We start from the raw sequence: 13,715 nt of genomic DNA on the forward strand, positions 1-13,715 counted from the left end.
GTTATTGACCTGTAAACTGGACTGAATGTCAGTGTTCTTGAAAAGGGGAGTTATGATAGCATATAGCCTACCACTAGTTGTGGTTTTAATTGCAGTTATATAAGCAAAATGTTGTCTGGGAGAAGGGTACTCACGCCAAACAAATATGGTGTCTATTATATGATTATAATTATTTCTTAGAAAATCGGTATCGGAAAAACCGGTTTTGGCAGGTCAGACCTTCTTAAAAACCGGAAATCGGTATCGGCCAAGAATTTTGCAATCGGTGCATCTCTAACACTGACCTGACACAAACCCCACTCTACCTAAAGCCAGCTGAACAGATGAGGCGCCCCTACCCCCAGGTAAGTAACCCACAACACTGAATTAGAAATTGACAGTTTAAAAACAAATAATCTTTTAGTATGTAGTAAGCAGCAACACAGAATTGATAATTAATAGTTAAAACAACCACTCTTAGGGTGTAGTAATCAGCAACACAGAATTAATAATTAAAAACAAACCCTCTCAGTGTGTAGTAACCTACAACAATGAATTCATAATTGTTACACAAATTTCTCTCTTACAGTTAAAAACAAACACTCATCAGCAACACTGAATTAATAATTGATATACCACAAACTTCACTCTGATAGTTAAAAAACAAAAGCTAACAAACTAGATTGACAATAATAACTACTCTAAGACCGGCATACATCATATATATATACAACATACAATTAAAATAGCACTCCACAATATGATATCCGTATTGAGTCCGCGTGGGTGTGTGTGTGTGACGTGTGTCACAGAATGCACGCAGTCTGATGTCCCTTCCAGTGAGATGCGAACGTTTGTCTCTCTGTGTGTGTGTGTGTGTGTGTGTGAGTGAGCACAAGTGCAGCGTTAGTTCGTTCGGACTGTTCAACCTGTGTGTGAGGAGTCAGTGTATGTGATGGTGTGGTGTAAAGATACCGGTCACAGAGATCACGTCTGGGATGCCGATGGATGGCAGGCTGAACTCAGTAATGGCTTTCACAGCGGAATCTCCTTGGGGAAGTAGCTAGCAGGCGAAGCGTCGAGTGTTGATGGCTAGCCTCCTGCGCTAGTCTATCGGGTGTTGTCGCTCACGGCAAAACGTAACTTACTTAACCTAAGTGCTGCCCAACTTTGGCACTGGCACCGTCAAAGTAAACCCGTCCCGGTCCTAGCAACGTCAACGGGTCTAAACACTAAGCATTTGATTTAACTAATACATATGGCTTAACTATAATCGTGACTCTGAACAACTCCGTCTTCCAACTCAACTTCTCTCTTCTTTCCCTCTACTCTTTCTCTAACGGCTCCTTCGCTCGTGCACGCGAACTCTCGCGGCTTAAAGGCGCAGCACATATTTGTACCCGTTACATTCCCCCCTGCGAAACCCTGCCATACCATCAATCATCCAGATGACAGCGTGATCTCTGAAAAAGAGCAAAAGAAAGTACAGCATGTCAATTCATAAAAAAAGTAACCACAGGTACGTTCTCAACACTTGATGTAAATGAAGATGCCTTAGAACACTTGTCAGTAACAGAAACATCATAACTCAATTCACTCAATACTCAAGTACAAAACAAGGAAAAGGTTTAAAACACATAAAATTAAACACATCACTCCAAAACTTAATCTCTCCTAAATCTACAAGGAATTGTACCTCTGGTCTGTCTCTGAGACCGTCTGGGTTCACCCACACTTTCACTTTCACTCCCTGCGTCTGACCCACCGGTAGACCCCAGCTCTTCAGGTAAGGGGCTAACAACTTCACCCATAGCCTCATCCTCCCCATCTGAGGGTTTTTCTGCTACATCTCTATTTCCCCTGTCAGTGTAAGTGAGGGGCGTGTGTGTAGTGGCAGGAATGCAAACGATGTCAGGGAAGTCTGTGTCAATGTCCGGGCCAGTGTCCTTCCTGGGCCGGTGCCTGCCTAGGGGACGTGGTGGTGATGACGGGAAAGTACAGAGTTTTAGTTGGTCAACTTTGGAAGGGCCGCCTTTCTCAGGGCGGATAGTGTACACTGGGATGTCACTGTGGTTCTGTGGGACCACTATGTAAGGAAAAGGTTCCCACTTGTCTCCTATCTTGTTCCTGCCCCGACAAGAGTGATTGCGCAAGAGCACACGGTCCCCGGCTCTCATGAGGGCCGCTGCAGCTCTGCGGTCATAGACTCTTTTCCTTCTCCTGGTCGAGGCCTGCGCAACAGAGTTTGCCGTTACCACTACCGTTTTGGACTTCTCATGATGGGCCTTGATTTTGGGAAACACATCTTTTGCCAGGGTACATCGCTTGCATCCATTAATCCAGTCCTGCACATCTTTGGTCATTGTTGGCCAGTAATAGCTCCGCCTCAAAAGCTCAAGAGTGCTCTGTTCTGCAAAATGACCACAATGTTCATGCTGAGTTTCGAACACTCGCCGCTGTAAACTCTCTGGGACAACTAACTGCCGAATTTCTTTCCCATCTCTCGGGTTACTGACAGACCGAAACAGGACTCCATTTTGATGGCTCAGCCGCTCAAACTGTTTTGCGAGCTGCTTCAGCTTTGGGTCCATGCCTCTCAGTTCTGCCACTGTGGGCTTTCCGTGATCCCACACAGCTGAGTGGACAGGCCGGACAGTGGGATCCCATTTTTGCTCTTGCCCTATTCCAGGCCAGGTGAGCCACTCCCGGTTCCCTTTATGACGTTCTGCGTTCGAAAGAATACATTCGCTGAGTGGTGGGATGGGGATTGCCTCTCTTCCTGCAACTTTCACGTAGCCTATTTGGTCACTCTGTCCAAGGATCGCCGCCTCCTTTCTGATGTTCGCTAGCACCCGGTGGACTTTGGCCTCAGTTACCCGGTACTTATTCATCTTCTTCACACCATCCGTGATTACAAAGATATCCTTCAGCTCACTTAGCACGTTCATCCCCAAGATGCCGGGGAGGCCTTTCATCTCGTCATCCTCTGGGCTCTCATCTTTGAGGACAAAAATGCACTTTCTGCCAGCGGTCTTCCCCATGCACTCTACGTCTGCCTCCAGGTATCCAAGGAGGGGAATGTCAAGGCCGTTTGCGGCGGAGAGCTGGACCCAGTTGGCTGAGGACAGTGTGGACCCTCCAAAATGTTCCTTGAAGTGAGATTCCCGGATTGTGGTCACCTCTGATCCGGTGTCCAAAAGGCACTCTGTCTTCACGCCTGCTATCTTCACCTCCACCGTCAAGCAGTTCCCAAAGGCACTTCCACTCAGAGCTCCGGAAGTGCTAGTGGACTGCTTCGCCAGGTGAATTCTAATCGCAGGGGTGCATGGATACGGTTGCACCCCCCTTACCGGGTTGCTTCCCACAGCTCCTGAGGGCTCCCCACCTCGGAGTGGAGGGCGTGCTGGGCCCATGGCTCCTCTGTTCAGAGGACAGTGTCTACTTGTGTGCCCAGGCTCATTACATGTGTAGCAGATATACAGCCCCTCAGCATTCTTCAGAGGTGGGCTACCCGCTTTCACATCCTGCTGCTGGGTCACGCTACTGCTGCTGCGATTCACCACCTGGAACAGTTCATCTTGACGGAGGGCTATCTTCTGTATAGCTTCGTGCAGCACCTCCATTGTCAACTCTGGTGTAGATTCATCCGTCGCCCTGGCAGCATTAACCACGCCTTTGGCCCTGGAACTGCTTCGGGCGTCATTAGAAGCCTGAACCTCTTCCTCCTCAGACCATGAGATGGCATCTTGCATTAGCGCAACAAAAGTTAGATTCTCGTTTTCTTTTAGTCTTCTCTTGATTTCTCTTCACAGGATGTCATCTCGGAGCCCAAGAGCAAGCTGCTCTTTTAACATCTCATCTGCATCAGGGACACGCTTTTTGTCTCGGTGCCGAATCCGCATCAGCTTCTCTTGGAGGTTGTAGGCATATGAACGTATGGTCTCTCCAGACATCTGCTTGCGATCATAGAATTCTTTGAGGCGTGTGCCTAAAGCGACTTTGTCACCATAAGTCTTCCGCAGTGCTTCAAATATGCCAGCCGCATCTTTAGCTCTGTCTTCCATCATGTACTTGACTGTGAGCTTGGCTTCATCTTTAAGGTGCTGCTTTACAAACTCTGCTTGATCTTCTACAGGGACCTTCATGACTTGAAGGGCAGACTTTATTGATGAAATCCATTCTTCAATATCCACGTCACCTGGCTTCCCACTGAAGTCTGAGCACTTACGGTCTCTGGGGATGTAAACGGTAGATGCAGGGGGATTTTCTCTCTGCTGATCTATGACAGCCTTAGCTAGTGCCAGGGAGTCTCTCTGCTCTCTCCTAGCTTGTTCAAGCAACGCTGTTTGGTCATTGAATCTCACTTGCATCTGCTCAAATCGCTCCCCTAGCTGCTCTAACTGTTCTTTAAGTTGCGCCGTCATGGCTCCTGTTAAACAACGTAAAATAATAAAATAACTGTGTATTCTATCCTGTTCGTGACGCCAATTGTAGCGGTCGGGAGAATTGCCGCTGCCTTGTAGGGGTAATATTCTGACACTTAGCTGAGGGGAACTGAGTGGGACAGGATCTAGGTCCTCCACACCCAATGCCTATGACCTCGTTGTCTGTGTGAACAAACAGGTTGTTGTCTGTTTAGCAGCCCAGGCTAGGCACCGGCCCTTGAGATAGGGTTTAACTTCAGGCTGCAGGGAGATGTCTAGTGCCCCTCCCCACTTACCGTGTATGCAATATGCAGAGCTTGAAGTAAGGCACTACACTGACCTGACACAAACCCCACTCTACCTAAAGCCAGCTGAACAGATGAGGCGCCCCTACCCCCAGGTAAGTAACCCACAACACTGAATTAGAAATTGACAGTTTAAAAACACAAATAATCTTTTAGTATGTAGTAAGCAGCAACACAGAATTGATAATTAATAGTTAAAACAACCATTCTTAGGGTGTAGTAATCAGTAACACAGAATTAATAATTAAAAACAAACCCTCTCAGTGTGTAGTAATCAGCAACACAGAATTAATAATTAAAAACAAACCCTCGGTGTGTAGTAACCTACAACAAGGAATTAATAATTGTTACACAAATTTCTCTCTTACAGTTAAAAACAAACACTCATCAGCAACACGGAATTAATAATTGATACACAACCTTCACTCTTACAGTTAAAAACAAACACTCTTAGTGTGTAGTAAACTACAACACTGAATTAATAATTGATATACCACAAACTTCACTCTGATAGTTAAAAAACAAAAGCTAACAAACTAGATTGACAATAATAACTACTCTAAGACCGGCATACATCATATATATATACAACATACAATTAAAATAGCACTCCACAATATGATATCCGTATTGAGTCCGCGTGTGTGCGTGGGTGTGTGTGTGTGTGTGTGTGTGTGTGTGTGTGTGTGTGTGTGTGTCACGGAATGCACGCAGTCTGATGTCCCTTCCAGTGAGATGCGAACGTTTGTCTCTGTGTGTGTGTGTGTGTGTGTGTGTGTGTGTGTGTGAGTGAGCACAAGTGCAGCGTTAGTTCGTTCGGACTGTTCAACCTGTGTGTGAGGAGTCAGTGTATGTGATGGTGTGGTGTAAAGATACCGGTCACAGAGATCACTTCTGGGATGCCGATGGATGGCAGGCTGAACTCAGTAATGGCTTTCACAGCGGAATCTCCTCGGGGAAGTAGCTAGCAGGCGAAGCGTCGAGTGTTGATGGCTAGCCTCCTGCGCTAGTCTATCGGGTGTTGTCGCTCACGGCAAAACGTAACTTACTTAACCTAAGTGCTGCCCAACTTTGGCACTGGCACCGTCAAAGTAAACCCGTCCCGGTCCTAGCAACGTCACCGGGTCTAAACACTAAGCATTTGATTTAACTAATACATATGGCTTAACTATAATCGTGACTCTGAACAACTCCGTCTTCCAACTCAACTTCTCTCTTCTTTCCCTCTACTCTTTCTCTAACGGCTCCTTCGCTCGTGCACGCGAACTCTCGCGGCTTAAAGGCGCAGCACATATTTGTACCTGTTACACGATGATGCTGCAGTCAGCTCCTCAGCCATTTACCTGACAAATAATATTAATAATCTCTAGTAAGAACTCTCAATGACCACAAGCACGTACACCACCTTGTGCTTCCAGCTCCAGCGTGACTTTGCAATTCTTCAATCAGGACGACACCTGTTGTTAACTTCAGCAGATAATCGCGCGCTGGGCGCTGCCGCTGATTGGTTATAGTCGCGATACACTTTGACCTTTTGGTATTTTATTAAAAATAAAAAAGGAACGAGTGTTTTTGTAAATGTAAAGTGAAAAGTAATAATTTTCGCTTTAAATGTAGTGAAGTAAAAGTATAAAGTCTTACCAAATAAATGTACTTGAGTAAAGTACAGATACATGGAAATGATACTTAAGTACAGTAACGAATTACATGTACTTCGTTACTGTCCACCACTGATTGTTAGTGATGAGGCCTACGATGGTTGTGTCATCAGCAAACTTCACAATGAGGTTGGAGCTCTGCATTGCCGCACAGTCGTGGGTGAACAAGGAGAACAGGAGAGGGCTAAGCACACAGCCCTGGGGGGCGCCAGTGTTTGTGATCATTGTGGCTGATGTGCGGTCACCGAGTCTCACCACCTGTGGCCTCCCCGTCAGGAAGCTGTAGATCCATTTGCAGAGGGAGGTGTTTAGTCCCAGGTCCACAAGCGGTCCACAATTCGGTTTTATCTAAAATTATATTGATGTTCTTAAATGAATTTCTTCAATCTGAAATGTCCTCTACTGAGGAATACTCTGCAAATTATTATTTGTATTTTTTTTGATTATTATATTAATGTTTTTGTTTTCCTTGATGTTGAGCCGGGTAAGAGGAGGCTTAGGATGGAGCACCTCACCACTGAGAGGAGCCTCTACTTACTGCTGGATAACTGACAGGTAAATCCCTAAAAGGATGTCCAAATGTTTTGGAATGTTTAAATCATATTAATACTAATAGTAAAAATAGTTATTGAAGTGTTTCTTGTAAGTCAAGTGAGTGGGCTACGCATACAGATTTTTTCAACCAGTAATACCAACAATAGCCAGTGGGTGGCAGTGCCCCTCTGTCTGACTACGATAAATAGGCCATGGAAACGTATCTCTGTGGTGAACCGTCATTAAGATGGTGTCAGTGTTGATTTTGCTTGAAAAAACTCAGAACAGAAACTCAAAACAAACCAGTCAAATGACAGGAGTGTAACAAGACGACATAAGTAGCCTACAGTATAAAGCTTTACAACAGTTGACATAGCATTTTTGTCAACGTGGGTAAAAACCCTAGGATAATGCGTGTTTGTAATGAGAAATCTTTATTCTAGCGTGTCTTTGGTCACTAGCGATTAAATATTCCGACATTGCTATTGTACCGGCACGACTGATCAGCAGTAGCCAATTAACAGCATTAAAACAGGTTCTAACATGTCTTAAGAAGGACCCGTTCAACGACAGACCAATATAATTGTTCAGTGTGATGGAAAAAAAATAAAAACGACTTGAGGGATTCGAGACTCGTCCACTTTGTGAATGAACAATGAGTATGGAAGACGATTGGTCGTTTGTAGTGTTTATTGCTAGCTTTTGAAGTAAAGTCCCTCTGGAAAAATGAATGGATTTTTGCAAAACCAGCGAAAATAAGGTGTGAGCGAAACAATGTCAGTAGAAAACCTAGTTGTGGTGATTTTACCTCAGACCACTAGGTGTCAGTGGCGTTACATATATGGATTAGAATAGCTACTGCTATAGGTAAGAGTTAGAACAACATGTGGATTGAACAAACATGGTTGTAATGTGATTCCCGTAATTGAAATTAAAAATAATATAAAATACAGTTCATTTATTGAACAGAACAAAACACTAGTCAAAAGGGTTGTTGAGTTCAAATGTTGTCTTCAGAGAGGCACTGCAAATTGTACTGCTGGGAATGCCTGCTGTTACTTAATTCAACTTTGAAGACTAATCCCTTTAAATCACCTTTTATTTTTAAGTTGTGACAGTATCCAAGCGATCATATAACTGATAGTTTACAACTCTTAACTGTTAATATGGGTGTAATGATTGCTCCGGAAATATTAATACAAACCTGTTGTACTCGCAGGTAAGGCCATGGACACGATCTGGCACTCCGCTAGTGGGCGAGACTCGCCACTTTGAGAATGATGCGCGCCTCACCTAGTACGCGGGTCTGGCACTCCGCGCCTTTACTAGCATTTGTATTCAAAGTTTACACTTTAATCTACCAAAGTACTCAGCGTTTAACAATACAACTTCCACGTCGGTAACAAAACAGAGACAAATAGCTACACGGTCAAGCAATGTCATTTAATACGTTTTACGAATCCACACTCCACATGAGCAGTAGTAACATTGGCAGCAATTGTTGGTCATTAGTGCAGATATGATACAGGTACAGGTGAAGGTAGCAATAGAAGTTATGAATGAGGTAAGAGACATAAGATAATATCATGATAATATAATAAGTACAATGAATATGAGGTTAGAGTCATGATATGATATAAGTACAATGAATATGAGGTAAGAGGCATGATATATACAATGAATATGAGGTAGGAGGCATGATATGATATAAATACAATGAATAGGGACAACATTTTTAAATAAGTAGATATAGATATGAATATACTATAAAATGTTAAGTGGCTGAACAAAAAAATTAACAATGGTAACAATGGTCAATATGAAAGAAAAAAAAACTATTAACAAAGTCAAAAGTCAAAGAATAAAGTACCAATGGAGTGCAAAAATTATTAATTTGAAAGTCACAGATCCTCTCCATCGGAGTCATCCTCCACGATCTGGCTCTCCTGCAGATCCATGTTCTTCACCGCCAGGAACAAAGGTGCATGGAACATGAAGTTGGACGGAGACATGTACGCAAGCTGCGGCTGTATCCTGATGAGGCCGGAGTTTGCCTGCTCATTGACCTGTGAGTTGATGGACCCAATGTCCGCGCCGATGAGACTCTTTTTAAAGATCTTAGCCTAAACGTTGTTGAGACTCTTATTAAAGATCTTACTTATTCTCGTGGTTGAAATTCGGTAACAAAACAGAGACAAATAGCTACACGGTCAAATACGTTTTACGAATCCAACATACATTATCACTGCAGACTCACAACCTTACAGATAATGTATATAAGTTGTATTAGCATTTACCTACCAGACAAAATACCAATTCAACCCCCCCAAGGTAGTTTACACAGCACCAGGTTAGAACCATCAAGGCAGCTCCTGGCCTTTTGTCTAGGTTGATGGGCCATCATGACATTAAATGACATTGCTTGACTGTGTAGCTTTTGTCTCTGTTTTGTTACCGACTTTCATCCACGAAAATTAGTAAGATCTTTAATAAGAGTCTCAACAACGTTTATAGGCTACGTGTAGCTATTTGTTTTGTCTTTGTAAGAATGAGTAAGATCTTTAATAAGAGTCTCAACCACGTATATAGTAGGCTAAGATCTTCAATAAGAGTCTCATGTGACCCTGTCTCTAGGTGAGGTGTCCTAGGTGAGGCCACATGCGTCCCATCCAAAGCACCCAGACAATGGGGAAACTGCCAGTTCTTCTGAAACCCATCGGCAGTTTTTGACCACTCCGTTGTTGTTTTGGGGCACTGAAAGGAGATAAACAAAAACACATTTGTAATGTCAATATTTTTTGTCAGCAGGATATATCAACGGAATTGGATGATGATCTTTTGGAGGGGATTGAGGGAGAAGACAGCTCTACAAATGCTACCACATCAGCTCTGAGGACGTAACACCAGTTGATGGGGGAGAGGAAGATTCAGCTGGTTCATCTGATTTCACCCCCCAAATCTCTACACCTCGACATAAGAGGAAGCCGGCTGACACTCAGGCTCAGGATAGAGACATACAAATGCTTGAGACTACTCTCACTGAGAGGTCAGCTGTGAAGCAAGACCACATAACATCTTACTGTCATTAATTAGAACACGAGTTTAGAGCAATGGATCAACTTGATCCCAGCTATTTTAGGTATATGCAAGGTGAAATAAGTCGACTAATTTATAACCCTTGTTCACCCAACCATCCATATGGACCTTCCGAGGGCTAATTGTGAAGGATGGCATTCAGCTCTCTCTCCCTCCCTCTCTATTCTCTTCTCTGCCCCACTCTTTTCTGTCTCATTCTTGCTCTCCCTCTTTCTCTCTGGCTATTTATTCATTATTTATTCTATTAAACATGTCCGATTATTTGATCATTTGTGTGTTTTGGTATCTTTGTAATGTATACCAGTATAATAATACTATTGTGACTACACTTTCATTCAATTATATCACAAAAAGAACAGAAACAACTCTTACAGTGAGGTAGGCCTAATGATAAATGATGCTTACCTTGAGGTATTTTTCACAAAGCACCTGATGAATAGCTTCACATTTTTCGGGAATAATTTCCCGGATGGTTGAGCAACCAATACGATATTGATAAGCAAGGCTCTGGAAGGTTTCACCTGTTAAACAACACAGATTGGCATTAACCTTGTTACACAATGATCTATACACTGTGTACTGAAATATTTGTATTGTGAGGGAATTTATAGGAGTTTTAGCAGCTTACCTGTTGCCAGAAATCTTAATGTTAGCATCAGACGCTCACCAGGAGAAATGCAGTCCCTGAAATTAGTGTTTTGTCGCCTAATTATTGGAGTCACCATAGTGAGATATTGCTCAAAAGCCAGAGGTGCGAAGCGGGCGAAGTTAGCAAAAGCCGGGGTGTATTCATACCTAAACTCCCTACATAAATTGGGATAGGCTCCCTGGTCTGCACGACGCAGTATCCATGGTTTACACCAAAGTCTCCTCCTCCTTCTGGATTGTTGTCTCTCCTGTATCCTCCTTGAAACTTTGTAGGCCAGGTAGACCCACATGACCCTAGCTACATTTACTATTGTATCAACCTGATTCATATTACAATGACACTACACAATTGAAAAAATAAGTAGCTAGTTGGAAAAAGTCTGGGCAGTGTGGAGCTGGCAGTTGGTTTACTGGACATTCTAAAGACTGGTACCTGTGGGTAGACGATCGATTGACTCCTAAAACGATCGGTTGACAACCAATCAAAATTCTAGAATTCGTCTACGATTTAGTTACCAGGCAGGAACTGAAAACACAATTTATTTGGAGAATGTTGGCGAAAGTCGGGGCAGTGTGCAAGCTGCTTTAAGACAATTTCTATAAATCTGTACTTAGACGTGGATTTGATCGCACGCACAGTCTTAGATCAATTCTGTGCGTAAGTACGTTTTTAAAATGAGGCCCAAAGAGACATGCTGGTAGGGGCTGGCCAGGATGATTTGGCCCAAGGTTAGCTGGTATCTGTTGCCTCTTTTGCAGGGATGTGTTTCATTTGGAACTCTCTCTCTTTTAGTTACCGTGGTGATTGCTTAATGCTTTTAGGGAACACAGTCCTGGTCAAAAGCACAGGTTTGTTGCTCCCTTAACACATGTGATCTGAGATATGCCACTCAGAGTTGGTGCCATCTTTACTATCCATTTTATCAAATACTCTGTTGCGGGCGGCCTGGTGGTTATCTTGTGGACATGGATCCTGATTTTTGAGGTTGACGGATCAAGTCCCCTCAGAAAGAATGCAGTGTCTGAAGCAGTCTGCTGACGTGTGCACACCAAGTATATGTGGCTATGTAAACTGACACTTTATTATGACCTGATAAGTCAGGATATATGTCTGGAAGCGGTTTAACTTGTTTTAAAAATTGTACAAATAAAAAAACTTTAGAAATATCCCCAGCTTTCGACTGGACTTTTCCACTTTTCCCTTTAAGTCTGTAGTCATCACTGGGATGTGTACCTGCAGTCTCTCTCATGGGAGACAGCGCTCCTGCCTCTGGACCACCAGGTGAGTGCCCTGTAGATGAACAACGCTGAGCCTTTTACTATATTAGGGGAACACATGTGTCATGTCAAGACTTTTACTATATTAGGGGAACACGTGTCATGTCAAGAATCTACTAGTTCAAGTTTTAGCAGGAGTCCTGAGTGGTGTAGTGGTAGGAGAAGTGGTTAGCATGTGGTGTGTGTACTGCTACTGCTGAGGTAGGAGAAGTGGTTAGCATGTGGGTTAGGGTTAGGGTTAACATGTGGTGTGTGTACTGCTACATGAGGTTGCAGAATCAAAACTCCTCTCAGCTGTAAGGACCCTAAGCACCTGTGGTCAAGAGTTAGGGTTAGGGTTAGTACCCTAAGCACCTGTGGTCAAGAGTTAGGGTTAGGGTTAGTACCCTAAGCACCTGTGGTCAAGAGTTAGGGTTAGGGTTAGTACCCTAAGCACCTGTGGTCAAGAGTTAGGGTTAGGGTTAGTACCCTAAGCACCTGTGGTCAAGAGTTAGGGTTAGGGTTAGTACCCTAAGCACCTGTGGTCAAGAGTTAGCTAAATGTGGCCCATGGCACTTAACTTTACATTTGGTTTAAAAAATAAAGTGAATTAAACACTTTTCCTGTAAGTGCCTGGGCCTGGAGTCTCCCAGGTCCCTGTCCTGCTGTGGACCAAGCTGCTCAGGTGCCATATCCAACCACACCTGGACCAGGTGGATGTCATTCTGGTCCCATTCCCAGGGCTGGACAGTGCTGTTGGCAGGATTTGAACCCCAATCCTCTCCCATGGGAATCTGTGCTGTTGCCACTGGGCTAGGCCCCTTTTTTGCACATTCATATTCAGGTGAAATCTACTCTGCGCTGAAGAGGTAGCTGAGTGCTGTTTCTCCCAGCAGCCTCTGTGGTGAAGTGATAAGAGATGTGGTTACCATGTCGGTGTGTGTACTGCTCTCTAAGGTTGCAGGATCAGAAACTCTTCTGAGCTGTGAGTAGTTTCATTGGGTTAGGACTGCTGCTGGGGTTTCAACCACCCTCCTTGACACTGTGTGTGCGTGTCTGTGTCTACTCTCTTTACCTCAGCAAAAGGCCAGTCCCAAGAGAAAGATTCATTTTTTTTATTTTAAAAATAAGCTACCGCCATCTAGTCTTCCATACACTTCTCACATATAGTCAGAAAAGGAGACATCATGGGATAAGCAGATTTACAATGCCAAGCGTCTCAGAATACACCCCTCCTCTAGCACACTCACACACACACACACACACTTCCTCTAGCTACATAACATTTAGAGTATAGTACACACCTGTAGCGCACACACACACTCACATCTCCTTCAGCTACATAACCTTTAGAGTACAGTACAAAAAAGTACAAAAAGTTCTTCCTATTTTGCTGAGGTGTGTGAGATGGAGAAGTTGCTGTGTGTGTGTCTGAGTGTGTGTGTGTATGTTTATGTGTATATGTATATTTTAATGTGTGAGTGTGTTTATGTATTTTGTAGTGTGTGTGTGTGTGTGTGTGTGTGTGTGTTCAGAGAGGCCAAGGCAGGTCGCTGAAGTCCACGGGTCCTCCGAGGCCTGCGTCAGCCTCCAGTAGGCTCATGATGACGGCCATTGCTGCCTCGTCGTTACTGGGGCTACTGGAGCCGGGCTCGTCCATGATGTCAATACCTACCTGAGAGCTGTCACCTGAAAACAACATCACTGTTACCAATCATCATCATCATCATCATCATCATCACCCTAACATCATCATCATCACCATCACAATGATGTCAATACCTACGTGAGAGCTGTCACCTGAAAACAACATC

At 43.9% G+C, this 13,715-nt stretch overlaps 1 protein-coding gene across 2 annotated transcripts in view; it reads right to left on the reverse strand.

The window, feature by feature from the left end:
- Positions 1 to 13,001: 13,001 nt before the first annotated feature.
- The window catches only part of LOC308379901 (basic helix-loop-helix ARNT-like protein 1), a 47,989-nt gene continuing 47,275 nt past the window's right edge, over positions 13,002 to 13,715 (reverse strand). For both annotated transcript variants that reach the window (XM_080857165.1, XM_080857164.1), the window contains exon 19: positions 13,002 to 13,590. In XM_080857165.1, coding sequence (XP_080713291.1) covers positions 13,433 to 13,590 — 158 coding nt within the window. In that variant the 3' untranslated portion in view covers positions 13,002 to 13,432. The remainder of the gene's footprint in view (positions 13,591 to 13,715) is intronic.

Source organism: Sprattus sprattus, assembly GCF_963457725.1.
Source record: "Sprattus sprattus genome assembly, chromosome: 18".
Lineage (NCBI taxonomy): Eukaryota > Metazoa > Chordata > Actinopteri > Clupeiformes > Clupeidae > Sprattus > Sprattus sprattus.